Source organism: Chlorocebus sabaeus, chromosome 23 (genome assembly GCF_047675955.1).
Source record: "Chlorocebus sabaeus isolate Y175 chromosome 23, mChlSab1.0.hap1, whole genome shotgun sequence".
Taxonomy (NCBI): domain Eukaryota; kingdom Metazoa; phylum Chordata; class Mammalia; order Primates; family Cercopithecidae; genus Chlorocebus; species Chlorocebus sabaeus.
In genome coordinates this window covers 41,585,061-41,612,056 of record NC_132926.1, presented here as the reverse complement: position 1 = coordinate 41,612,056, position 26,996 = coordinate 41,585,061, and the positions used below count along the sequence as shown (strand labels likewise).

Sequence of the window (26,996 nt, the reverse complement as noted above, 5' to 3'; positions counted from 1 at the left end):
TGAGTGGCTGGGACTACAGGCGCCCACCACCACGCCCGGCTAATTTTTTTATATTTTTAGTAGAGATGGGGTTTCACCGTGTTAGCCAGGATGGTCTCAATCTCCTGACCTTGTGATCTGCCCACCTCAGCCTCCCAAAGTGCTGGGATTACAGGCGTGAGCCACCGCGCTTGGCCTGGGGTAACTTTTAGACTAAGAAAAAATTGTTTTCTCCAAGCTGTTGCCAGTGGCATTATTTCCTGTGAGAGCTCCATGGAGCTGAGACATTTCCCTGTCACAGAGCTTTTGAAATTTCCCTGGAGCACAAAACTTGGGCCCAGGGGAATGCGGAAGGAGTCTTGGGAACAGCAGGTTCTGGGCTCAGCAGGACAAACTAGACTCTAGGCCAAAAAACTCTAAGAAATACAATGTGGTTTTGGTTTTCATTTCCTCTGGTTCCCTCACAGACAATTCCTGCCTGTCATCTGTCTTAAAATCATGGCCAGGGGAATGTCAGGCCCTGATTCTATGATAGAATATATGGTGAGTTTCTAAAAAAAGCAAAGGTGGGTGGGGATGGGGGGCGCCTAGGCTTATCTCAGACCTATTAAAGCAAAATCTTAGGGAGTAGTGTCTGGGAATCTTTTTCTTCTTTCTCTTAAGCTTCCTAGGTGGTTCTAATGCACCCAGAAGCTTATAAGCCACTACTGTGCAGTGTAGAACTAGGGACAGACTTGAATTTGAATTCTGGCTCTTCCACTTAGCTGACTGTTCTTGGGCAGTTATTGAACCTCTTCTGGCTTTAGTTGCCTTACCCCTGAAATGAGGATCAAATGGTACCTACTATATGTGGTAGCTGGAGAGGCTAAATAAAATAATATTAGGCACTTAGTAAGGACTGGAACAATAAGACATGGTTCGTGTTATTAATTATCCATGATGAGGATCAGCTTGGTTTTATCTCACCTTTCTCTCCCTTCTAGGACCCTCCAGAATGAGGAAACAGGAAACTTCTTCTAAAGGGTTCCTGATCTGGTTTCTCCCCAGGACGGTCCAGCATGACTGCCCCCAGACTAGTCTGCACCCTGCCGAAGTTGCTGGTTCTGAGCTTGGAGCTCCTGATTCTGTGTGGCCAGATTGATGGCTTCTTCCAGGATGCCCGCCAGCAGGCTGGAGTGACGATGCTCTGTGGTCATGGCCCGTTCCTCCCACTGGCCCTGCCAGGCTCGGAATACCTGTACCCAGATTCAGAGATACCTGTCTAGCCTTGGAGCCAGCTAGCCTTGGAGCCAAGCTTGAGCCAGCTCAAGGCCTGCCCTCCATCCCCACTAACCCGCAGCACATGGTGTGTCTGAGCTCGAGTGGCCTGCACATGCAGGTCATAGAGGGCTGCCAGGTCCTGCTCTGCCGTGTCGCGCTCTTCCTGAAGGGCCTCCAGCTGGAATCTCAGCACCATCTGTTCCTGCTGCCATCTCTGCCTCTCCTTGCAGGCCTTCAGTGATAACACATACTCTTTGTTGAGTGCCACCTGTGTGCCAGGCTCTGTGCTAAATACTTCAAGTGTATTATTTTATCCAATAACAACCATATGTGGCATTGTCGTCTTACAGATTTGACAACAGTGAATCAGAGAAGTGACCTAACTTGCCCAAATTCTCATGGCTAGTGAAGGTCAGAGCTGACATGGCACATGCCTTTCAATGGTTTACAACTCTCCTTGGGGTAAAATCCAAAGCCAGAGCTGTGGCACACACTTGTCTCTTTAGCCTTGCTTCTGACTACGCACGTGTTCAGCTCCAGCCAGATTGGAGAATTTGCAGTTTACAGGACCCACTTTGCCATTGCTTCCCTCTGAACCTTTGCTCTGTCTTGTCTTCTCTGAGAACATGTCACCACTCCAACCACCCCCACCACACACACGTTTTGTTTCTTAATTTGTTCAAATAAGTTGTATCTATGAGTGCCTTGATGTGATGAGCAGTAACTGCCCTTGTGAAGCACAGTGTCCAGTGAATTCCCCTGGCTGATTTCTGCCTGCCCTTTAAGGCTCAACTTAGATGCCATCTCCTCTGATCCACTCCAGCCTGGATCAGATATGCCTTTTTGGTCCCACATGCCCCTAACTCCCCAGACCCATCACTTAGCACTGAGAATTGCCTCATCTATCCCTGACAAGTCTGTGAGGGCCATGAGAGAGAGTATGAACCAGTCGGTTGTGACTGATGATGGATCCCAGCCCTAGCACAGTGCCTGGACCAATTAGAGCCTCAAGTCCTCTATTTGACTCTCCTTACCTCCTCTTCAGTCACCAGGTCTTTGATCTGGTCATCTGCCACCTCCTCCTTCTGTTCCAAATGCTTCAGCTTCTCTCGAATCCAAATTTGGTGCTGCTCCCTCAGTCTCTGCCTCCGGGCCTGGGCCAAGAAGAACGCAGGGCCACATCTGGTACCTGCTGGGCTCAGTCAGAAGTCCATGTGTGTGTGCAGATTTAGGACCAGAGCCCAACTTTTCCAATACCTCATCACCAGGGCTGCTGCCAGAATAACATCCAGGACCTAACTGGCCTGGAAGAGCTTGTAGCATGGGCAGAGACTCAGGAAGCCATGGTGGGAAGAGGAAGGTAGTGGCTCTGCCAAGAGGTGCCATAGTGCCCCTAAGGATCCTATACCCTTAATCCAATAAGTAGGAAAACAGTTCCTCCCCATGGCCCTCCCTTAGGGGTCTAGTCACCCTCAGGTCCTTTATTTGTCAAAAACTTCACATTTCTCCTTGATATTGGGGCAGGGTAAGCAGGGGCACCTTAGCTGGGCTCTGCAGCTCTTCACTCCCCCTATGGCTTCCAGTCATTCCTGGGGTACATGTGGTATTACCTGTTCCTTAGGGTGCCTGAGAGGATTCTTTAGGTGGAGCCCACACCTTAGAGTTGCCGTTCTTCCTGCCACTAGAGGAAAATGTAATGAATCACACCAAAGGCAGAGAATACCTCCCACTCCCAGCTCATCCCCAAGTCCCAGACCCACCTTGGGGCTCTCCCTCGAGGCATGGGCTCTGGCTTACTGGTGACTCTATCACCTGCTGAGAAGATATTAGAAGTGACCATTCCACACCTTTTCTCCCAGGACAGTGTAGGTTAAGATCAGACAGATCAGGGTCCCAGCCCCTCCTCTTCTTAGCTGAATGACCTTGAGCAGGTGACTGGCCTAGTCTCCATGTGCTTCTCTATCAAATCGAGCTGATAAAAGTTGTAGAGAGAATGAAGTGAAGTACTGCACCGAAAGCACTGAGCAGTAAGGCTCTTGCTCAATAAATAGGAGCTACCATGCCTGATTCCCAAGCCCCAAGGCTGTAAAAACAAGTTGTAAGCAATTATGAAAAAAGAGGAGAAAGGCCAGAAGAGGATGGACAGGGGCAGAGTTTCAACCACCCTGTGATAAATCATGGAAGACCAGAAAGGCCATGCAGCCTAAGGAGATGAAAGAGCACTAGATTAGGAGTCTAAGGACTTGAGTGTGATTATACTTTTGCTGCTCCCGATTACACCTGTGACCCCAGGCTCACAGGTCTCACATCTTTTCTTTTCTTTTTCTTTTTTATGACAGAGTCTCGCTGTGTCACCCAGGGTGGAGTGCAGTGGTGCAATCTCAGCTCACTTCAACCTGCGCCTCCCGGGTTCAGGTGGCTCTCCCACCTCAGCCTCCTGAGTAACTGGGACTACAAGCATGCGCCACCCTGCATGGCTAATTTTTGTATTTTTGAGTAGAGATGGGGTTTCACCTTGTTGGCCAGGCTGGTCTCGAACTCCTGGCCTCAGGTGATCTGCCAATCTCAGTCTCCCCAAGAGCTGGGATTACAGGTGTGAGCCACTGCTCCCAGCCCTCTCACATCTTTTCTTTTCTTCTTTCTTTCTTTCTTTCTTCTTTCTTTCTTTCTTTCTTTCTTTTTTTCTTTTTTTTTTGAGATGGAGTTTCACTCTTGATGCCCAGGTTGGAGTCCAAAGGCATGATCTCGGCTCACTGCAACCTCTGCTTCCTGGGTTCAAGTGATCCTCCTGCCTCAGACTCCCAAGTAGCTGGGACTACAAGCATGCACCACCACACCAGGCTAATTTTTGTATTTTCAGGAGAGACGGGATTTCTCCAAGTTGGCCAGGCTGGTCTCGAACTCCTGACCTCAGGTGATCCACCCACCTCGGCCTCCCAAAGTGCTGGGATTATAGGCATGAGCCACCATGCTCAGCCTCACATCTTTTCTTTAAGCCTCAGTTTGCTCACCTGAAAAGGACACAGTATTCTTTCCTGCTTAAAATACTTCTGTGGCTCACCTGTGACCTTTAAGACAAAGTCCAAACATCTCTGTTTTACAAAGCCCTGTGTGACCTGGCCCCTGCTGTCCTCTCCAGTCCTTCTCTCCTGACTCTCCCTCAAGTTCTATTCTCCAACAAATTGAGCTGCTTGCACTACCTCAAGGGGACCAAGCACTTTCTTGCCTCTGAGTCTTTGCCTGTCATTCTCTCTGCCTTCAGGTTGTTCACTCATCTTTGTTGACCTCCTTCAGGAATCACTTCCTCCATGAAGTCTTCCATCCCTCTTTTGCCAAGGCTAATTTAGATGCCCCACAGAACTCTGTTTATAAGCCTTTCAGAGCACCGATGATGGTGGTGTAATTGTTTCTTCCCAGGAGATTATAAACTCCATGAGGGCAGGGAATTCCCAGGGCCTATGTGGCACTGGGCCCAGCACACAGTGGGTGGTCAGTAAGTGTTTGGGAATCAATAAGTCAATGTATGAATGGAGGTCTTCCTCAAAGTGCTTTGGAAAGAAGACAAGAGGGCAGACACAAATGTGGCTCCCAAAAGGGCGAATGCAAAGACATACCTGTGGTTCTGGAAGCCTCATTGCCTCAGCTCTGGCTCCTTGGAGCATCTTTCTTCTTGGGTGCTGGCTCCACGCTTTTACCACCTATGGAGAAAGGGTTCAAGGTGGGTACTGGCCATGGCTGGCCCAGATGCCCTCCGGCTTCACCTTGCTCACCTCTAACTCCCGCAGTGCCCTTCCCAGCTGGCTTAGCCCACTGTATGTCAGGGTGTCCTCAAGGAGGCCTAAACGCAGGGGCCTCAGGCCAGCCCGGCGGGCCCGTGCCTCTTCTACTGCATCCCACAGGGTGGGCCTCACCTGTTTCACCTGCATCCTCCTTCTTGAGGCCCCCAACAGAGCAGCCTGGAGCAAACTGAGGGAGCTACCTAGTAAAGGGACACTCCAAGTGAATTACTCCTTCCTGTGGACTCCAAAGCACGCTGCCTGTAATACTTTTACTTTTTGTTAGTAGTACTATTCATAAAAATATCTAACCCCCACTAGGCTTTTACATGTGCTTGATGACACTTCACTAAGGCTGTTCATGGATTGCCTCTTTTTATCCACACAACACTCCAATCAGGCAGAAGCTCCAATCTATCCTGCCTCCCCCGACATTTTCCAGATGAGGCAATAGAAGCTCAAAGAGGTCAAGCAACTTCTTGGCAAGTGGCAGAGCCAAAACTCAAGTCCATGCCCTTCCTCATGATACCAAACTGGCCTGAAGGTAAACACGTCTGGCCCTCACTGCTTTATCCTTGTGGGTGTGAACTGTTCTAACTTATCTTCCTCATTCCAAGGGACCTTGCACAGAGGAGGTCTGGGAACTTGCTAGCCAAATGAATGTGTGTTTGTTGATTTTGGAGACGAGGGCCAGACATTTTTTACTCTTTTATTATGGAAAATTTCAAACATACACAAAGTATAGGAAATCCTGTGTACCTGTCACCTAGCTTTGACAGTTATCAACTCATGCCATTTCTGTTTGATCAATACCCCCACCTCGACCTCCCCCAAATCCCTGACATCATAACATTTCAGAGGCTTGATTTTTTTTCTTTTTTTCCTGCCAGCATCTACATTAAGGACACAGAGGTTTTATTTTTATTTATTTATTTATTTTTTTGAGATGGAGTCCCACTCTATCGCCCAGGCTAGAGTGCAGTAGCACGATCTTGGCTCACTGCAACCTCTGCCTCCCAGGTTCAAGCAGCTCTTCTGCCTCAGCCTCCCAAGTAGCTGGGACTACAGGCGCCCGCCACCATGCCCAGCTAATTTTTGTATATTTAGTAGAGATGGAGTTTCACCATGTTGGCCAGGCTAGTGGCCTGGCCAACGAACTCCTGACCTCAGGTGATCTGCCCATGTCAGCCTCCCAAAATACTGGGATTGCAGGCATGAGCCGCCGCACTCAGCTGAGGCTTGATTTTTAATGGGTGTATGAAAATAGGAGACTCCCTTCTCTTATCTCTCTCTTCATCTATAAATTAGGCCTGCCTCTCTTTCCTTATTTGTAAATTATATCTGCCTCATGGGGTTTTGGTAAGAATCAAAGGCATTTGTGCAAAAATGCTTGGTAAGTGGTTTAAGGCCTCTGAAGGGTGAGGGGTTACTTTTACTGTTGACCTTGCTTTGCCTCTCCAGTCTCTGTCAGCCTAGGCACTCTGGGGCCCTCTTGGAGGGTCAGGCTCTCTCTCTGGGTTGGAGTTGGGGCTGAGGTTGGTTGGGTGATGGGTGAGGCAGGCCTAAGGACAGATCTCAGAGCTTCCCAAAGAACCCCACACTCTCCCCCTGGCGACCTTGGGGGTCCAGGCGAAGAAGCAGGCCACTGTAGTTGTTTCCTTCCAAAAGCTGTGAGACAATCCATGGTAAAGAGCCCTCTGCCTCCTCACCAACAACTTCACCAGCCAACACCCGCAGCAGGGGGCAGTCTCTGCAAGAGGGAGAGGAAGAAAGGCGATGTCCACTGGTGGATGGGGAAAGAAACTGGACAGAGTTATACTCTGATGGAAAGGGCAACTATTTCCAGAAACTTTTGTGCATTACCAGACAGATTTGAAACATCGTACAGATCTCTATTTTATTAGTATTACTTTTTGAATTACAAAAGTAATACATTCTCCATGGGCATGGTGGCTCACACCTATAATCCCAGCACTTTGGGAGGCCGAGGCTGGCAGATCACTTGAGGTCAGGAGTTCGAGACCAGCCTGGCTGACATAGTGAAACCTTGTCTCTACTAAAAATACAAAAATTAGCCAGATGTAGTAGCACACACCTGTAATCCCAACTACTAGAGAGGCTGAGGCAGGAGAATTTCTTGAACCCAGAGAGCAGAGGTTTCAGTGAGCCAAGATCACACCACTGCCTGCCCTCCAGCCTGGGCAATAAAGTGAGAGTCTGTCTCAAAAATACAAACAAATTTTTAAAAAAGAAGTAATAGATTCTTATGGTAAAAAATTTAAATTGTGTACCTGACAAGTGACTTGTACCCAGAATATATAAAGAGCTCTTACAACTCAATAATAGAAAGACAAATAACCCAATTTTAAAATGTCCAAAAGAAGATGACATCAGTGAAAATCACAGAGTGGGGAACTCCAGGAGTCCATCCATCCCCAGAAATACCTAGCAAAAATGGCCAGAAACAACCTTATTTTAACTCTGAAAGATAGAGGTTTATAGCAACCAATGCTTAACCAGGAGAGGCAATTTAAACATCATAAGAGATCTCTGTGGTGTTTTAACTTACCCTCGCTCCAACCCCTCCCCAGCACAGGGCTAATCTTGAAGACAGTAGCCCAAATTTCTGGTGGGGGTTCCTGGTTAGGGAGGGAGCAGAGAAGATCTTGTTCCCAATGAATCGGGTTTATCTTTTTTGATTGTCTGGAGTTTCCCCCCAAGAACTGATGAAAGGGAAATCTCTTTGCTTCACCTGTCTCAGAACTCTCTCAAGGCAGAGCAGCTACACAGAGGATGTTCCCTGGAAACTGTTGAACAACAAAAGAACAAAGCACTGCTGCCTGAAGCAAAAATAACAGTTGAGACAAACAATTGACACCCTGAAAGACTGGGAAAAGTTTGGAAGTGATATTTTTGGGCGAATAAGGGCTTCAAAAAGTTCCCATGTGTACCAGAGAGTGTAGAAAGCACACCCAGGGTAGGACTCATGTGCAGAAAAGGCCCAATAGGACAACAAGCTTTCATCTCTGTCTGGTCTTTGGGCTCAGCACAAGCAGGAAGTGAAGGCTAAAACAGAGCTGTAAATTGCGTGGCTAAGCTTAGGAGTGACTCCACACAGCCAATCTGCAAAGACCTGGAAAAGTTTTTCTTTTTCTTTTTTCCTTCCTTCCTTCCTTTGTTTTCTTTTTCATATTCTTCTTTATTCTTTTCATTTCTTTTTTATTTGTTTCTTTCTTCTTCCTTTTTAAAAAACAAAACAAAACTTTTTTTTTGGTCGCAGGCATTTAAGGAATTCTATGTTAGGTCACTGGCTAACAACTAAAATAACAAAATGAAGGCTTCAGTGAATACAAAGAATACAGTCTTCGGAAAAAAAAAAAAAAAAAAACCACAAAGATAAAGAGAGAATCTTGAAAACAGCAAGAGAGAAGCAGTTTATTATGTGCAATGGATCTTCAATAAAACTAAAAACAGATTTATCCCCAGAAACCATGGAGATAACATAAAGTTGGCCCTTTATATCCATAGGCTCTGCATCTGTGGATTCAAGCAAGCATGAATCAAAAATATTTGGGAGAAAAATAGTTTTGTCTGTACTGAGCATGTACAGACTCTTTCTTGTCATGATTCCCTAAACAATACAGTATAACAATTTACATAACATTTACATTGTATTAGGAATTATAAGTAATCTAGAGATGACTTAAAGTATGTGGAAGGATGTACATAGGTTATGTGCAAATACTATAACATTTTATTTTTTATTTTTATTAGTTTTTTTGTGTGTGTTGTTGTTGTTTTCCTTTTTAGATAGAGTCTCGCTCTGTCACCAGGCTGGAGTGCAGTGGTGTGATCTCAGCTCACTGCAACCTCCACCTCCCAGGTTCAAGCAATTTTCCTGCCTTGACCTCCCCAGTAGCTGGGATTACAGGCACCCACCACCACGCCCAGCTTATTTTTATATTTTTGGTAGATACGGGGTTTCACCATGATGGCCAGGCTGGTCTCAAATTCCTGACCTCAGGTGATCCACCTGCCTTGGCCTCCCAAGGTGCTGGGATTACAGGCGGGAGCCACGGTGCCCACCTAATTTTTGTGTTTTTAGTAGAGACAGGGTTTCACCATGTTGGCCAGGCTGGTCTCAAATTCCTGACCTCAAGTGATCCACTCACATTGGCCTCCCAAAGTGCTGGGATTACAGGTGTGAGCCGCCACACCCAGTTATTTTTATCAGTATATTTTTAGATAGGGTCTTGCTCTGTCACCCAGGCTGGAGTGCAGTGGTGTGATCATGGCTCACTGAAGCCTTGACCTCCTGGACTCAAGCTATCACTTCAGCCCCTCAAGTAGCTATTATTACTATTTTTTACAGTCTTTTTTATTTTTATTTTTTGTAGTGACAAGATCCCACTATGTTGCCCAGCCTGGTCTCAAACTCCTGGGCTCAAGCAGTCCTGCTTTGGCCTCTCAAAGGCTGGAATTACAGGCATGAGCCACTGTGCCTGGCCCACACCATTTTATATAAGACACTTGAACATCTGTGAATGTTGATACCTGCCGGGGGATCCTGGAGCGAAACCCCAAAAAGATACAAAGAGACAATGGTATTTAAAGTGCTTAAAAAAAATCCTGGCCGGGCACGGTGGCTCAAGCCTGTAATCCCAGCACTTGGGAGGCCGAGGCGGGTGGATCACGAGGTCAGGAGATCGAGACCATACTGGCTAACATGGTGAAACCCCGTCTCTACTAAAAATACAAAAAACTAGCCGGGCGTCGTGGCAGGCGCCTGTAGTCCCAGCTACTCGGAGGCTGAGGCGGGAGAATGGCATGAACCCGGGAGGCGGAGCTTGCAGTGAGCCGAGATAGCGCCACTGCACTCCAGCCTGGGAGACACAGCGAGACTCCGTCTCAAAAAAAAAAAAAAAAAAAAATTCCTGCCAATCAAGAATTATATATCTGGCAAAACTATCCTTCAAAAATGAAGGCAAAATTATGACACTCCCAGATAAATCAAAGCTGAAGTAATTCATCATTAGTAGACTTGCCTTACCAAAAATGCTGAAGAGAGTCCATCAACCCAAAATGAAAGGACACTAGACAGTAACTTGAAGCCATATAAAGAAATAAGGAACAATAATAAGGTAACTACATGTGTAAATATAAAAGCCCATAATATTGCATTTTTTGTTTGTAACTCCTCTTTTTTGCCCATAGGATTTAAAAAACAAATGCATAAAACAATAATTGTAAACCTATGATAATGGGCACACAATGTATAAAGATGTAATTTGTGACATCAGCAACATAATGGGAAAAGATGCAGATGTATAGGGGTAAAATCTTTATAGATATTGAAGCTAAGTTGGTATTAATTCAAGCTGGATTGCTATATGGTTTTGTTTGTTTGTTTGTTTGTTTTAGATGAGGTCTCACTACGTTGCCCAAGCTGGTTTCAAACTTCTGGGTTCAAAAGATCCTCCTGCCTCAGCCTCCCGAGTAGCTGGGATTACAGGTGCATACCATTGTGCCTGGTGAGACTGTTTTAAATTTAAGATATTAGCCGGACACAGTGGCTCACGACTGTAATCCCAGCACTTTGGGAGGCTGTGGGCAGATCACGAGGTCGAGATCAGGACCATCCTGGCCAACATGGTGAAACCCCATCTCTACTAAAAAATACAAAAATTAGCTGCACCTGTAGTCCCAGCTACTCGGGAGGCTGAGGCAGGAGACTCGCTTGAACCCGGGAGGCGGAGGTTGCAGTGAGCTGAGATCGCGCCACTGCACTCCAGCCTGGAGACAGAGCGAGACTCTGTCTCTAAATAAATAAATAAATAAATAAATAAAATTTAAGATATTAATTGTAATCTCCAAAATGGCCACAAGGAAAATAAGTGGGGTTTTTTTGTTTGTTTGTTTTGTTTTTTTAGACAGGGTATCACTCTGTCAGCCAGCCTAGAGTGCAGTGGCACAATCACGGCTCACTGCAGCCTCAACTTTCCAGGCTCCAGTGATCCTCCCACTTCAGCTTCCTGAGTAGCTAGGACCACAGGCCTGCACCACCATGCCTGTCCAATAGAAAAATAACCTTTAAAAATATGGAAAAACCCCCTGTTCACTTTTTAAAATGGATTTATGTCTTTATTGCTCATTAATTGGGGCAAAGGAAATATCCTTTTAAAACTCAGGCAAACTGAGTGTTTGTCTTGTATCCTGTCAGAGGAAAGAAATTGAAAAAGAAAAAAAAAGGAAAAAATATCAAAAAGGTAATGTGAAAAAAATCAACACAGCACATTGCAAAAAATCAATTAAATACAAAAGGCAATATTAGAGGAATTAAGAAACAAAAATATATAGCCAAATAGCAAGATGGCAGGAGTAAGTATGTGTTATCAGTGATTACTTTAAAGGTAAATGGAATAAACTCCCCAATTAAATAACAAAGTTTGGAAGAATAGGTCTATTTTTTTTTGGTTGGAAGAATAGATTGAAAAAAAAAACATAATTTATCTATGTGTTGTCTACAAGAGACTCACTTTATTTTCTTTATTTTTTTAAGAGACAGGGTCTCACCCTGTTGCCTAGGCTGGAGTACAGTGATGTGATCAAGGCTCACTGCAGCCTCAACCTCCCGGGCTCAAGTGATCCTCCTGCCTCAGCCTCCAAGTAGCTGGAGCTACAGGTATGTGCCACTATACCTAGTTATTTTTATTTTTTGTAGATATGGGATCTTATTATGTTGCCTAATCTGGTTTCAAACTTCTGAACTCAAGTGATTCTTCTACCTTGGCCTCCAAAAGTGTTGGGATTACAGGCATGAGCTGCCATGCCCAGCCAAGACCCACTTTAGATCCAAAGACACAAATAGGTTAAAAGTAAGAAGATGGAAAAAGATATAAAAGAGTCTGTAGTGGCTATATAAATATCACACCAAATAGACTGTAGGTCAAAAATTGTTACAAGAGACAAAGAAGTACCTTATATATTCATAAAAGGTTCAACTCATCAAAAAGATAAAACAAATATAAACATGTATGCACTTGACAAAAGACCAAATATGTGAAGCAAAAGTGGACAGAAATGAAGGGAGAAATAGACAGTTCTACAGTAATAGTTGGAGACTTCAATACTCTACTTTCTTTTCTTTTCTTTTTCTTTTTTTGAGAAAAGGTCTCACTATTATTGCCCAGGCTGATCTTGAATTCCTAGGCTCAAGCAATCCTCCTGCCTCAGCCTCCTGAGTAGCTGGGATTACAGGTGCATGCCACTGCACCCAGCTTCCCCAGTTTCAGTACTAAGTAGAACAAGTAGACAAATGATCAAAAAGGAAGTAGAGGACTTAAGTAACACTAAACAATTTAGACCTAAGAGACATGTTTAGAACACTCAATCCCAAAATAACAGAATACACATTCTTCTGAAATGCGTGGAACATTCTCCAAAGTAGGCCATATGCTAGGCCACAAAGCAAGTGTCAATCATGTTTAAAAATTAAAATCACACAAAGTATCTTCTCTAGCCATAGTGGAATAAACTAGAAATGAGTAACAGAAGAGAAACTGGAAAATTCACAACTATGTAGAAATTAAACAACCAATGGGTCAGAAGAGAAATCCCACAGAGAGTTAGAAAATACTTTCAGAAGAATGAAAACAAAAACACAACATATCAATACTTACGTGATGAAGCAAAAGTAGTGCTCAGAGGGAAATTTGTAAGTATAAACACCTATATGAAAAAGGAAGCTCTGAAACCAGTAATTTAACTGGACACCTCAAGGAACTAGAAAAAGAGAAAAATAAACCCAAAGCTAACAGAAGAAAGAAAAGAATAGAGATCCAAACAGAGATAAATGAAAAAGAGAATATAAAATAATAGAAAATCAATGAAACCAAAGTTGACTCCTTGAAAAAAAAGTTTTAAATGAGCAGGAGTGGTAGCTATGGAGCCCCTGGAGGAGAAAGAAACGCAGGTTGCTGCATGGTTAAAATAAATATTTGGAGATCATCCCATTCCACAGTATGATGTGAACCCACGGACCACAGAGATTTTACATCACCTTTCAGAACCCAACAGGGTCCGGGACAGGGATGACTACCTGGTAATAGAGGACTTGAAGCAGAAAGCAAGTGAATACAAGTCAGAAGCCTAGTATCTTCAAGACCTTCTCATGGATAGTGTGAATTTTTCCCCTGCCAATTTCTCTAGCACTGGTTCCAGGTATCTGAATGCTTTGGTTGACAGTGTGGTGGCCCTTGAAACAAAGGATGACTTACTAGCTAGTTTTATCCTTGCAGTGAATGATTTGACCTCTGATCTCTTTCGCACCAAATCCGAAGGTGAAGAAATCAAGATTGAACTGGAAAAACTTGAAAAAAATCTAACTGCAACTTAATGTTTGAAAAATGTCTACAAGAGGATCTCAAGAAAGCAGAGTTGCATCTGTCCACAGAAAGGGCCAAAGTTGATACTCGTCGTCAGAACATGAACTTTCTAAAAGCAAAGTCAGAGGAATTCAGATTTGGAATCAAGGCTACAGAGGAGCAACTTTCAGCCAGAGGCATGGATGCTTCTCTGTCTCATCAGTCCTTAGTAGCACTGTCAGAGAAACTGGCTAAATTAAAGCAACAGACTATACCTTTGAAGAAAAAGTTTGAGTCCTATTTAGACTTAATGCTGAATTCCCCTCTTGCTCAAATGAAAATTGAAGAAGCAAAGCAAGAATTAGACAGCAATGAAGCTGAACTTACAAGGAGAGTAGACATGATGGAACTGTGACAATAGCCAAATTAACATCCTTTTCCCTAACAAAATAAAATGAATAGGACTTTATAGAGTTTTTTTTCCTGTTGGCGTTTCTTAATAACGAAATTTTCTGTGTTCGTAGATTACAGAATGTCATAATTAATAGAATATGGTTTCTTACTGTGTATTGCATTTTTGTTCCCAAATACATAGTTTTCATATTAAAAAGGCTTTTCTCTTTTTTTTTTTTTTTTTTTGAGTCAGTGTCTCGCTGTGTCGCCAGGTTGGACTGCAGTGGTGTGATCTTGGCTCACTGCAACATCCGAATCCCTGGTTCAAGCAATTCTCCTTCCTCAGCCTCCCTAGTGGCTAGAATTTCCACCATGCCAACATGCCCAGCTAATTTTTGTATTTTTAGTAGAGATGGGGTTTCACCATGTTGACCAGGCTGGTCTCGATCTCCTGACCTTGTTATCCACCCACCTCAGCCTCCCAAAGTGCTGGGATTACAGACACGAGCCACAGTGTCTGGCCAAAAAGGCTTTTCTCTTTTAAAAAAAACTTAAAAATGGACAAACTTTTAGCTAGATTGACTAAGAAAGACAGAAGACTCATATTACTAACATTAGAAGTGAAAGTGAGGACATTGCTACCAACCTTACAGAAATAAAAATGATTACAAGAGAATGCCACAATTATACAACAACAAATTAGAGAAATGAACAAATTCCTAGAAACACACAAATGACCAAAACTGACTCCAGAAGAAATAGAAATTCTGAATAGACCTATACCAGGTAAAGACACTGAATCAGGCAGGGCACAGGGGCTCACATCTGTAATCACAGCCCTTTGGGAGACTGAGGCAGGTGGATCATGAGGTCAGGAGTTTGAGACCAGCCTGACCAATGTGGTGAAATCCCAACTCTACTAAAAAAATACAAAAATTAGATGGTCGTGGTGGTGCGTGCCTGTAATCCCAGATACTCGGGAGGTTAAGGCAGGAGAATCACTTGAACAAGGGAGGCAGAGGTTGCAGTGAGCTGAGATCATGCCACTTTATTCCAGCCTGGGCAACAGAGTAACACTCCGTCTCAAAAAAAAAAAAAAAAAAAAAAAAAAAAAGAGGCGAGATTGAATCAGTAATCAAAAACCTCCCAACAAAGAAAAACCCAGGACCAAATGACTTCACTGGTGAATTCTAGCAAACAGTTGAAGAATAAGTAACACCAATTCTTCTTACACTGCTCCAAAAAATAGAATAAAAAAGAAGACTTTCTAACTCATCCTATGAGGCCAACATTGCCCCAATACCAAAACCAAAGACAACACAAGAAAATAAAATTACACACTAATATCCTGTTGAATGTAGACACAAAAGCTCTCAATAAAATACTAGCCAATGGAATCCACTGAGTATTAGAAGACTTATACATCATGACCAACTGAGATTTATCCCAGGAATGCAAGGGTAGTTCAACATGAAAATAAATCAATATATAATATACCACATTAATAGAATGTAGAAAAAATCTGAGGATCATTTCAACTGATGCAGAAAAGCCTTTGACAATATCCAACATCCTTTCATGAGAAAAATACTCAACAAAATAGGAATAAAAGGGAAATTTCATAACATGATTAAGGGCATATATAGAAAAACCGACAGCCAATATCACAAGCAATGGTGAAAGACTAAAATCTTTCCCCTCAGATCAAGAATGTAAGTATGACTACTACCACCACTGCCGTTCAACCTTGTATTAGAAGTTCTAGCCAGAACAATCAGGCAAGAAAAAGAAACACAATTATTGAAATAGGAAAGGAAGAAATAAAACTATCTCAAGTTGCAAATGATATAATTTTATATGCAGAACATCCTAAAAAATCCATATCCAAAAAGAACTATTAGAACTAATAATCAAATTCAGTAAAGTTGCAGAATACAAAATCAACGCGCAAAAATCAGTTGTCTAGCCAGGTGTGGTGACTCACACCTGTAATCCCAGCACTTTGGGAGGCTGAGGCAGGTGGATCACGAAGTCTGGAGTTCAATACCAGCCTGGCCAAGATGGTGAAACCCCGTATCTACTAAAAATACAAAAAAAAATTAGTTGGGCATGGTGGCAGGCGCCTGTAATCCCACCTACTCAGGAGGCTGAGGCAGAGAATTGCTTGAACTCAGAAGGCAGAGGTTGCAGTGAGCCGAGATCATGCCACTGCACTCCAGCCTGGGCGACAGAGCAAGACTCCGTCTAAAAAAAAAAAAAAAAGAATCAGTTATGTTTCTTTTTTCTGTTTTTTGATAGGGTCTAGCTATGTTACCCAGGCTTGTATGCAGTGATGCAGTCAAGGTTCACGGCAGTCTAGACCTCCCATGTCAGCCTATTGAGTAGATGGGAGTGCAGGCATGCACCATCATGCCCAGCTAATTTTTTTATTTTTTTGTAGAGACGAGGTCTCACTATATTGCCCAGGTTGGTCTCAAACTCCTGGGCTCAAGCAATCCTCCTGGCATGGCCTCCCAAAGTGCTGGGATTGCAGGCATGAGTCACAGTGCCCAGCCTAAAATACTTACTTTCCATACACTAGAAATGAACAGTCCAAAAAGGATTTTTTTTTTTTTGAGATGGAGTCTCACTCTGTTGCCCAGGCTGGAGTGCAGTAGTGTGATCTCAGATCACTGCAACCTCCACCTCCTGGGTTCAAGTGACTCTCTTGCCTCAGCCTCCCAAGTAACTGGGACTACAGGCACCCACCACCACACCCAGCTAATTTTTTATTTTTAGTTTGAGACGGGGTTTCACCATGTTGGCTAGGCTGGTCTCGAACTCCTGACCCTAGGTGATCCACCCACCTCAGCCTCCCAAAGTGCTGGGATTACAGGTGTGAGCCACTGCGCCCGGCCCAGTAATTTTTAAAATTCCACTTCTGATAACATCAAAAATAATAAAAATACTAAGAAATAAATATAACCAAGGAGGTGTAAACCTTATACCCTGAAAACTGCAAAACACTGCTGAAATAAAGAGAACTTAAATATATGAAAAAACAGCCTTGTGCTCATTGCTCATGAATTGGAAGACTTAATATCATGAAGATGATAGTATTCCCAACAAATCTAGAGATTCAATACAATGCCTATCAAAATCCCAATGGCTTTTTTTTTTTTTTTTTTTAGAAATGGAAAAGCCAAATCCTAAAATTCCTATGGAATTGCAAGGAGCCCTGAATAGCCAAAACAATGTTGAAAAGAAGAACGAAGTTGAGGGCTGGGCGTGGTGGCTCATGCCTGTGATCTCAGCATTTTGGGAGGCCAAGGCGGGCAGATCATGAGGTCAGAAGTTCAAGACCAGCCTGACCAACATGGTGAAACCCTGTCTCTACTAAAAATACAAAAATTAGCTGGGCATGGTAGCATGCACTTGTAATCCCAGCTACTCAGGAGGCTGAGGCAGGAGAATCACTTGAACCCAGGAGGCAGAGGTTGCAGTGAGCCAAGATCACGCCACTGCACTCCAGCCTGGGCAGCAGAGTGAAACTCCATCTCAAAAAAAAAAGAACAAAGTTGAAGGACTTATACTTTTCCATTTCAAAGCTTACTACGAAGCTACAGTAAATAATATAGTGTCAGGCTGGGCCCAGTGGCTCACCCCTGTAATCCCAACACCTTGGAAGGCCAAGATGGGAGGACAGCTTGAGCCCAGGAATTTGAGACCAACCTGGGCAAAATAATGATCCCCTTATTTCTACCAAAAAAAATTTTTTTTTAATTAGCTAGATGTGGAGGTGTGCACCTGTAGTCCCAGCTACTTGGGAGGCTGAGGCAGGAGGGTCACTTGAGCCTGAGAGGTCAAGGCTGCAGTAAGCCTTGACTGCATCACTGCATTCCAGCCTGGGTGACAGGGAGATCCTGTATGTAAAACAAAATTAAATTAAGTTAAATTAAATCAAAACAGTGTGGTATTGCCATAAGGATAGCCTTTGACGAGAACTGACACCTTTTCATGATTAAAAAACATTCAAGAACGTATAAAGAAAAGTTTCACAATATGATAAAGGCTATATAAATCAATGTAATATAATTGAGAGTCTTGACATAAATCGATATATATGTGACCAACTGATTTTTGACAAGGGTGCCAGGACCAGTCAATTGGAAATAGTAGTCTCTTTAGCAAATGGTGCTGGGAGAACTGGATAGAATGAAGTTGGACGATTACTGCATACTAATACAAAAAATTAACTCAAAATGGATCAATGACCTAAGTGTAAGAGATAAAGCTATAAAACTATCAGAAGAAAACGAAGGGGTGAATCTTCCTGACTTTGGATTTTGCAATGGTTGCTTAGGTATAACACCAAAAGCATGAGCAACAAAAGATAAATTGGGCTTCATAAAAATTTTAAAGTTTGGTGTATTGAAGGACACTATCAAAAAAAGTAAAAAGATAGCCAGGCGTGGTGGCAGGCATCTGTAATCCCAGCTACTTGGGAGGCTGAGGCAGGAGAATTTCTTGAACCCAAGAGGCAGAGGTTGTCAATCACGCCATTGCACTGCAGCCTGGGCAACAAGAGCAAAACTCTGTCTTAAAAAAAAAAAAAAAAAGAAAGAAAAAAAGAAAGAAAGTGAAAAGATGACCTATGAAACAGAAGAAAATGTTTGCAAATCACATGACTGATAAGGGTCTAGTATACAGAATATATAAAGAACTCTTAACACAACAAGTAAGACACAAATAACCCAATTTAAAAATAGATGAAGGATTTGAATAGACGTTTCCACAAAGAAGATCTAGAGATGGCCAACAAGCACATGAATAGCTGCTCAATATAATTAGTCATTAGGGAAATGCAAATCAAATAAAAATGAGATACCACTTCAAAAACACTAGGTTGGCTATAATCGAAAACACGGAAGATAACAAATGTTGGTAATTGTGGAGAAGTTGGAACCATCGTACATTGCTGGAGGAAATACAAAATGGTGCAGTGCTGTAGAAAGCAGTGTGGTAGTGCCTCAAAAGTTAAACATAGACTTACCATATCTATATGACCCAGCTATTCCACTCCTAGGTAAATACCCAAAATAATTGAAAAGAGGTATTCAAACAAATACTCGTACATGAATGTTCATAGCAGCACTATTCACAATAGCCAAATGATGGAACTAGATAGTTCCACAACATTGCGAATGTACCAGGAGTCACTAAATTGTACATTACAAAATGGGTAACAGTTAATTTTATATTATGTGAACTTTACCTCGATAAAGACAAACATACAAACAACTTTTAAAACAGTTACGATATGACCCAGCAATACCACTTCTTGGTTTATGTCTGAGATAATTGAAAACACATGTCCAAATAAAAACTTATATGTGAATGTTCATAGCAACGTTATTTAAAATAGCCAAAAGAGTAGCTAGGCATAGTGGCTCATGCCTGTAATCCCAGTGACTTGGGAATCTGAGATGGGAGGATTGCTTGAGGCCACGAGTTTGAGACCAGTCTGGGCAGCAAAGTGAGACTACATCTCTAACAAAGGGAGAGAGAAAGAAAAGAAAAGATGTCCGGGTGCGGTGGCTCATGCCTGTAATCCCAGCACTTTGGGAGGCCGAGGCAGGTGGATCATTTGAGGTCAGGAGTTTGAGACCAGCCTGGCCAACAGTGAAACCCCATCTCTACTAAAAATACAAAAATTAGCTGGGTATGATGGTGGGCGCCTGTAATCCCAGCTACTCAGGAGACTGAGGCAGGAAAATCACTTGAACCCGGGAGGCAGAGGAGCTGAGATCACGCCATTGCACTCCAGCTTGGGTGACAGAGCGAGACTCCATCTCAAAAAAAAAAAAGAAAGAAAGAAAAGAAAAAAATATATATAGTAGCCAAAAGTGGAAACAATCCAAATGCCCATCAATGGATGAATGGATAAACAAAATATGGTGTATCCATACAATGGAATATTATTTGTCAATAAAAAAGAACAAAGAGTAAAGTTCTGATTCACACAAGTGGATAAACCTTGAAAACATTATCCTAAGTGAAAGAAGCCAGACAGGAAGACCACATATTGTATGGTTCCATTCACATGAAAAGCCCAGAGTAGCAAATCTACAGAGACAGAAAATAGATTCGTGATTGCCCTGGGCTGGGAGTGGGTGGCAGAATGAGGAATGCTTGCAAATGGAAACGGGTTTCCTTTCTGGGGTGACTTAATGTTCTAAAATTAGATAGTGCTGATCAATGCACAATGTTGTGAATGTACTAAAAAACCACTTAATTGTACATTTCAAAAGAGTGAACTTCAGTGTGTGTAAATTATATGTTAATAAATCTGTTTTTTTTAAAATAAGTATACATGATAAAAGAAAGAAAATACTTTAAAGTAGTTTGGAATTTAGGGTACATTTTCCTCTTCTTTTTTGTTTTACTGCAATTTGTTTTCAGGCACTTCTGAATTTGGCAACATTTCCATGACATTACAAATATGCAAGCTGGTTTGAAATAACTATTTCCTGTCATTACTTCATATTTTCATAACTTTAGAGCACTTGAGTAAAGGATGTAAAGTAGGACCTGAAGGTAAGACTTTTTGGAAATTTCCCAGTCTTGGCTTTGAACATTTAGGTTCTTTCCAAGTTTTCAATCTGATAGATCAGAAGAGATATAAGTAGCTGAAAAGGAATTAGTAATGTAAAAATTTAAAAAGTGGTAAAAAAAAGTCTGAAAAATTAGACAAAAATGCTTGAAGATGCTATTTGCAAAACTGTCCCTGGTGTATCAATGTGTGATTTCTTAACCCCATAGTAAGGTTTTTCTTTGCTATTATTTTACTATCATTTATTGGAGTCTTGAAGGGCCTAAAATGTATACCTTATTCCTTCTAACAGCAGCATCTCCTTCTAATTTGTGAGTGTGTTGTCCAGGCTTTAATTAGAGAGGAAGAACCAGTGTTTTTCATATATATACAAATTTGTTAAAGGAAATGGCTTACAAGATTGTGAGTGCTGGTTAAGTAAGTCCAGAATCAGGGAGGTCATGGGCACAGACCACAAGTGTTGTCTATGAGCAGTCAGGAGGGAAAAGAGTGAGCAGAATGGAACTCCACAGGCACAAGTATAGCAGATGCCACTGCCCATGAAGGGAATTTCTTTTCTTTTTCTGGGAAGCTTCAGCTTTTAAGGCCGTTTTAGGCTTCTGCTTTTAAAGCTTTTCAACTGATTGAATCGGGCTCACCCAGATCTTTCAGGATACTCTTAATATCCATCACATCTGCAAAATACCTTCACAGCAGCACCTAGCTTAAATAACTAGGGACTGTCACTGAAGCCAAGTTGACACACACACACACACACACACACACACACACACACCCACCCCATCACAGTGGGTTTATCAGTAAATTTCTTCACCAGTTTCCCATAACTGGGCATTTGGTTTATATTCTTGTTGTTGCTGTTGTGTTTATAGACCTATTTAACATTATACTTACAGAAGCTTCTGTGGGGAGTTTTCAGTTTATGAATAAGGACATCAGGACCATAAGTTACAGTGAACTGCCTAAGCTGTTCTCTTATGCTGTGTACCATTAAGAATAAAAGAAAGTTTGCTCTTTTTCTGAATTGCTGTCACAGATGCGACGTGCTCTGCAGAAGCTTAGGAACATCTAAGCTACTTTAATGTACTCTCACTTAAGTCATTTAAAGATGGACAGAGGTACTGAGAACTAAGTAAATATGACAATAAGAAGTGGGAATGGCAGGGCCTTAGGTGCTCACCTGCAGACCAGAGTGCTCTGTAGGGCCAGGCTGTGCCCCGAGCACATCTAGGGTGTGTGGCCGGTGTCTGATACACATCTCAGAACACAGAGTAGAACAGAACAGAATCAAAAAGCTGCTTCACCTTCAGCAACAATACATGCCAGTGTTGCTTTTCCATAGAAATAAAAAGTGATCAATTTAAAATTACATGATATTTTGTTGTAAATAATAGCTATTTTTATTAAGGTTATCTGCTAATAATAGAACAAAGATAACTTAACATTTAACTTTTGCATTAAAAAAAAAAAAGCTGTCCCTGGTGCATTTATCAACGTATGGAAAAAAAAAAAAAAAAAACCAGTGGCTAGAGATATTTATTTATTTACGTATTTATTTCTATTTTTTGAGACTCACTCTGTCACCCAGGCTGTAGTGCAGTGGTGTGATCATGGCTCATTGCAGCCTCAACCTCCTGGGCTCAAGCCATCCTCCTACCTCAGCCTCCTGAGTAGCTGGGACTACAGATGTTGTGCCACCATGCCTGGCTGATTTTTTTGGGTATTTTTTATAGAGATGGGGTTTTGGCCAGTTGCCCAGGCTGGAAAATATTTATTTTTATTTATTGGTTTCACTAATTCTCTATCCAGTTGCTTTTGACCACGTCATCTGCCAACAATGGGGCTTACCTTGTGTTCTGGGATGCTCTTATTATGGGGTTGAGGACAGGAGAGACTTTGATGCTATCTTGGGCCTTTCCCTCTGTAATTCAGCTCCCCACCTCACCCTTCAATGCAGTCAGAAGGCCCCTTCAGACTTACGGGGACCCTGGGAGCTGCAGGATCCGTAGAGCCCCTCGCCACACACCTTGGGTCCCGGGCCCCTCAGGAGGGTCAGGCCCTGGGCAGGACACGATGAGAGTGAGCAGACAGCAGGTCCTGTGGAGAAAAGGGTGGACTCAGGCCCAATGCCTAGCGGGGATGGGGTGACAGATACTCTCTTGTCCTCACCTGCCTTCACCCACGGTGGCCTGCAAGTACAGCTCTGAGGCAGCTTTTGAGTCAGACACCTCCACTTCAGTGGCATCTTCTACCACCCTGGAGGAAGCAGAGGCTGAGCTCAGCTCCAAAGGACCAGGTTCTGTCCAGCCCCCAAGAACCTCTATGTGGGGAGCCCTTGGAGGTCCCCATAGCCTGTAACCTCCCTAAATGTTTCTCATCCTCATGATTTTATTTTCCCTCCTGTGAACAGGGTAGTTGGGATCACTGCCATTTTACAGATGGAGAAACTGAAGTCCTGCTCAGTGAGATGCTCAAAATCACCCAGTGTGACAATGACTGAGTCGGGACATGGGGCTGGGGAATAGAGTTGAGGTGGTGTAAGCTGAAGAGGTGTAAGTGGGGTAGGGGAGTGAGAGGGATGAGCACATGAGATGAAGGAAGAGGGTAGGAGGGGATCCTGAGAGCAGCCCTTGACCTTGTAAACATGATCCCAAGCTCAGAACTTTCTTTCCCTGGGGTGGCAGTGGGTGGAGACCCCAAAAGCTCAACTTCAGTGAGGCAGCCCTACCTTAAGATAAGCACCCTCAGACTCCACTGGGCCCTGAACACTCACAAGCCCAGAGGGGCCACGTCCAGCACCGACAGGTTCTCCATCCCTGAAGAGAGCAGGTCCTGGGTCCTTCCACTGGGGCTGAACTGGGTTCACACAAGCACACTTGTTATAAACTGAGCCTTTCCCTACTTTCAGCTCATATGACCCTCCTGGGGTCTAAACATGGCACCATGAATTCAGCCTTTTTGCAGTCAGAGGAGAGGAGAACTGAGAGAGGCACACCCATGCCGGTGAGCAGCAGAGTGAGGCTGGACCCACGCTCTCTGGCTCCCCATAAACCTCGGGCTCCTTCTGCAACATCACCCTGGCCCTGGTTCCCAAGTCCCACTCTGTCCCCTCCCACAAGGGTCTCACCTGCACCAGGCTAAGAGTGCTAAGCACAGGATCAGAGCAGCTGAGGGGCAGAGCTTCCTCAAACAGTATCTGCAGCAGCTAAAGTAGAGAAGCATTCAATAAGGATTAAGAAAGCATGAATCTGGCCGGGCGCGGTGGCTCAAGCCTGTAATCCCAGCACTTTGGGAGGCCGAGACGGGCGGATCACGAGGTCAGGAGATCGAGACCATCCTGGCTAACACGGTGAAACCCCGTCTCTACTAAAAATACAAGAAAATTAGCCGGGCGAGGTGGCGGGCGCCTGTAGTCCCAGTTACTCGGGAGGCTGAGGCAGGAGAATGGCGTGAACCCGGGGGGGCGGAGCTTGCAGTGAGCCGAGATTGCGCCACTGCACTCCAGCCTGGGGCACAGAGCAAGACTCCGTCTCAAAAAAAAAAAGAAAAAAAAAAGAAAGCATGAATCTGTCCTTCAACATTTCCTGAGAGTGAAGTCTGTGTCAATGCCCCATACTACTGGGGACATGGTATCCAGGACAGAAATAGCACCAATCTTCATGTTCACAGCAAGTCAGAAAGTGAGCAGACATTCTCAATGGGACCTGCTGTTTGCTGCATAGGGATCCACGACAAGTTCTGAGGCAGCTATTTTAGTTTGGGGGCATTTTAATGAAGCCCCCACTATAAAGCTCCCAAGTTTATAATTAGTATCACCAGGAACTGTGAAAATCAGATCTCCTTGGATATTTGATCCTTTCATGCCACCCCTCTCTAACCGTCACCCTATCAGCCCCAGCCTCCCATCTTCCTTTATTTTAATTTTTATTAAAAATTTTTTTGTTGTTTTTGTCTTTTTTTTTTTTTTTTGATGGAGTTTTGTTCTTGTCGCCCAGGCTGTAGTTCAGTGGCATGATCTCAGCTCACTGCAACCTCTGCCTCACAGATTCAAGTGATTCTGCTGCCTCAGCTGCCCAAGAAGCTGAGATTACAGGTGCCCACCACCACACCCAGCTAATTTTTATATTTTTAGTAGAGATGGGATTTTGCCATGTTGGCCAGACTGGTCTCGAACTCCTGACCTCAGGTGACCCACCCACCTCAGCCTCCCGAAGTGCTGGGATTACAGGTGTGAACCACCACACCCAGCCCCTTCCCACCTTCCATGACCTCCCAGTAGCTGCATAAATTGACCCTGGCAAAACATCCTGCGTGGACCAACAGGGTGCTTGCTGTAGGAGCCCCAGTGAGGGCTCGTGTGGGCAGGGAAGATTCTCAGAAGTCTCAGGGGGAGGCAAACCCTGAGCTGCATGAGGCCTGTGCCCTGGTGGCTCCTCTGGGACTCACCTGAGGCACAAGTCGGGGTGCCTCTGTTTCCCTCCCCCGGAGCAACAGGGCCACACTGTACCCTCGGCCCACAGAGCCCAATGTGGACTGGACACGTGCCAGCAGCTCCTGCTCTGCCTCCTGCAGGGAGACACAGGCACAATCCACTGACTCAGGTGCCCTGAGCAAAGGAGCTCTAGAGGCAGCTGGCACCCCAGGATCCAGGGGCCTGAGGGCTCCTACCCTCCTCTCATCACCCTCCCAGACCTCCTTACCTGAGCAGCATCAGGGCCCAGGACTCTGTCAAAGGTGAAGTTTTGTTCCTGTGGGCAGGGCTGGGGTCGATCGTGATATTCCCATCTTCCCCTGCACTCCCTGCCCCACTCCCCTTCCCCTCACCTGTCCCCTTCCCGCTGCCACACACACAACGCCCATCCACCCGAGTCTCTAGAGTTCCAGGCTGAAGCAAACGGAGGTTTGTGGGCCCCACCAGGAGTGTGGGGCTACTGCTGTCCTCAGGGCCTGAGAAAGGTAGACTGCATATCAGCTTTCATAAGGAAAACTGGCTCTGGGATTCCTGAGTCCTGCCCTCAACCTTTGCCTCAGTTTTCCAACCTAAGCTGGCCTAACCCTCCCCCTCTTCCAAGAGACTCTCCTGGACTACACTTCCTCTGAGATGTGGAGGGCTTCTTACCTGATCCCCTCCCCAACTCCACTTCTACCACCATGGTCAGCATGGCTTGTAGGTTGGGAGAGACCATGAGGGCCCCTCAAGGAGGCTGAGTTGCCTGGGCCAAACCAGCCCCTGCGCTCACCACCTCTCCACAGTCCACGGCCTCTATGCCTCTCAGCTTTCCCTCAATAATTCATGAATCTCATCTGAGGGCTAGGGAGGGGTGGCTCTGGACCTTGTAAACTACTAAGGGAAGTGACATTCCCTTCTCTTGTGAGAGAACACTGCCTAAGATTCTTTTATTTTTTTCCTTTTTTCCTTTTATGAAAACTTTCAAACACTGGAGAGTATAGTATAATGAACCCCCAGGTACCCAGCTTCAGAAATTACAAAATTTTGGCCAGTCTTACTTCTTTTGTTCTCCTCCCATCTCCAGCGGATTATTTGGAAGCAAATCTCAGACATCCTGGTATTTTATCCATAACTAGTTCAGTATACCACAGTTAATTTTAGAACATTTCCATCACTTCATAAGGAAATGTGATTCCCTTTAGCTATTACCTCCCTAACCCAAACCCACTGCACCCCTCAACCCTAAGTAACCACTTATCTATTTTCTGCCTTTACAGATTAGCCAATTCTGGACATTTCATAGAAATAGAATTATATACTGTGTGGCCTTTTGTGTCTGTTTTTTTCCATTTAGCATTATATTTTCAGTGTTCATCTATGTTGTAGAATGTCTCAGTACTTCTTCCCTTTCCCACTATGGATAATGTTTCATAATAGAGTGCTGTCACCAACTGCCTGGCATTCGGCCAAGTTTCCCCATGAAGGGCATTGTCCTCCATGAGACTGCACTCACTTCTGAGATCAGTCTCAAGTTAAGGGGTTCCCAGGCCTTCCTTACTCCAGCTGTCTACAGGTTTTGGTGTTCCACTGCTCCTTCAGGTTTGACAATTCACTAGAACAGCTCGCAGAACTCAAGTAAGTGCTACACTTACTGTGTCTGACACTAATTCTCTGACACCAGCGGAGTGTCCTATGATTCAATTCAACTCTGACACTAACTACTTGGAGTTAGTGTCAAGTCCCATGAGTTAAAATACAAGGTCCCCAACAAGACTGCCCTTAATTCAAATGCCAGCTGCAAGTGGGATCGCCAGGCTACTCACACGATTGTCTGACTTGGCTACAAATTCAGGGGTTTCCCATGACGCCACCCCAGATTCAGTAATTCACTTGAATGACTCACAGAACTCAAAAAAGTGCTTACTTACTATTACCTTTTTATTATAAAGGACACAAATGAATAGTCATATGAAGAAGAATAAAGGGAAAGGTTTGGAAAGGTCTTAGGTGCAGGCGCTTCTGTCCCTGTGGAGTCAGGGTTCATCACCCTCTTGGTATATCAGTGTCTTCACTAATCGGAAAACTCCCTGAGATTCATTGTCCAGAGTTTTCATTAAGGTTTCATTATGCAGGGATAATAGAGTAAATCACTGGCCTCATGATTGAACTCAACTCCAGCCCCA

General features: G+C 44.0%; 1 protein-coding gene, 1 non-coding gene and 1 pseudogene across 2 annotated transcripts; 2 read left to right on the top strand and 1 right to left on the bottom strand.

Annotated features, from left to right (window-relative positions):
- Positions 1 to 511: 511 nt before the first annotated feature.
- Positions 512 to 25,549, bottom strand: LOC140709882 (uncharacterized). Its single transcript, XM_073010344.1, is given in 13 exon segments — positions 512 to 1,214; positions 1,313 to 1,471; positions 2,274 to 2,410; positions 2,413 to 2,431; positions 4,854 to 4,937; positions 5,010 to 5,218; positions 6,632 to 6,765; positions 22,533 to 22,619; positions 23,137 to 23,208; positions 23,480 to 23,568; positions 24,810 to 24,969; positions 25,064 to 25,310; positions 25,483 to 25,549. Coding segments are annotated over 13 exon segments (1,626 nt in total). The 3' UTR covers positions 512 to 1,052.
- On the top strand, positions 11,121 to 11,246 carry LOC119618342 (small nucleolar RNA SNORA27). The gene has a single exon (XR_005234668.1). It is a non-coding gene; the product is annotated as a small nucleolar RNA SNORA27 (small nucleolar RNA).
- LOC103244661 (HAUS augmin-like complex subunit 1 pseudogene) lies at positions 12,787 to 13,793 on the top strand (annotated as a pseudogene).
- Positions 25,550 to 26,996: the final 1,447 nt, after the last annotated feature.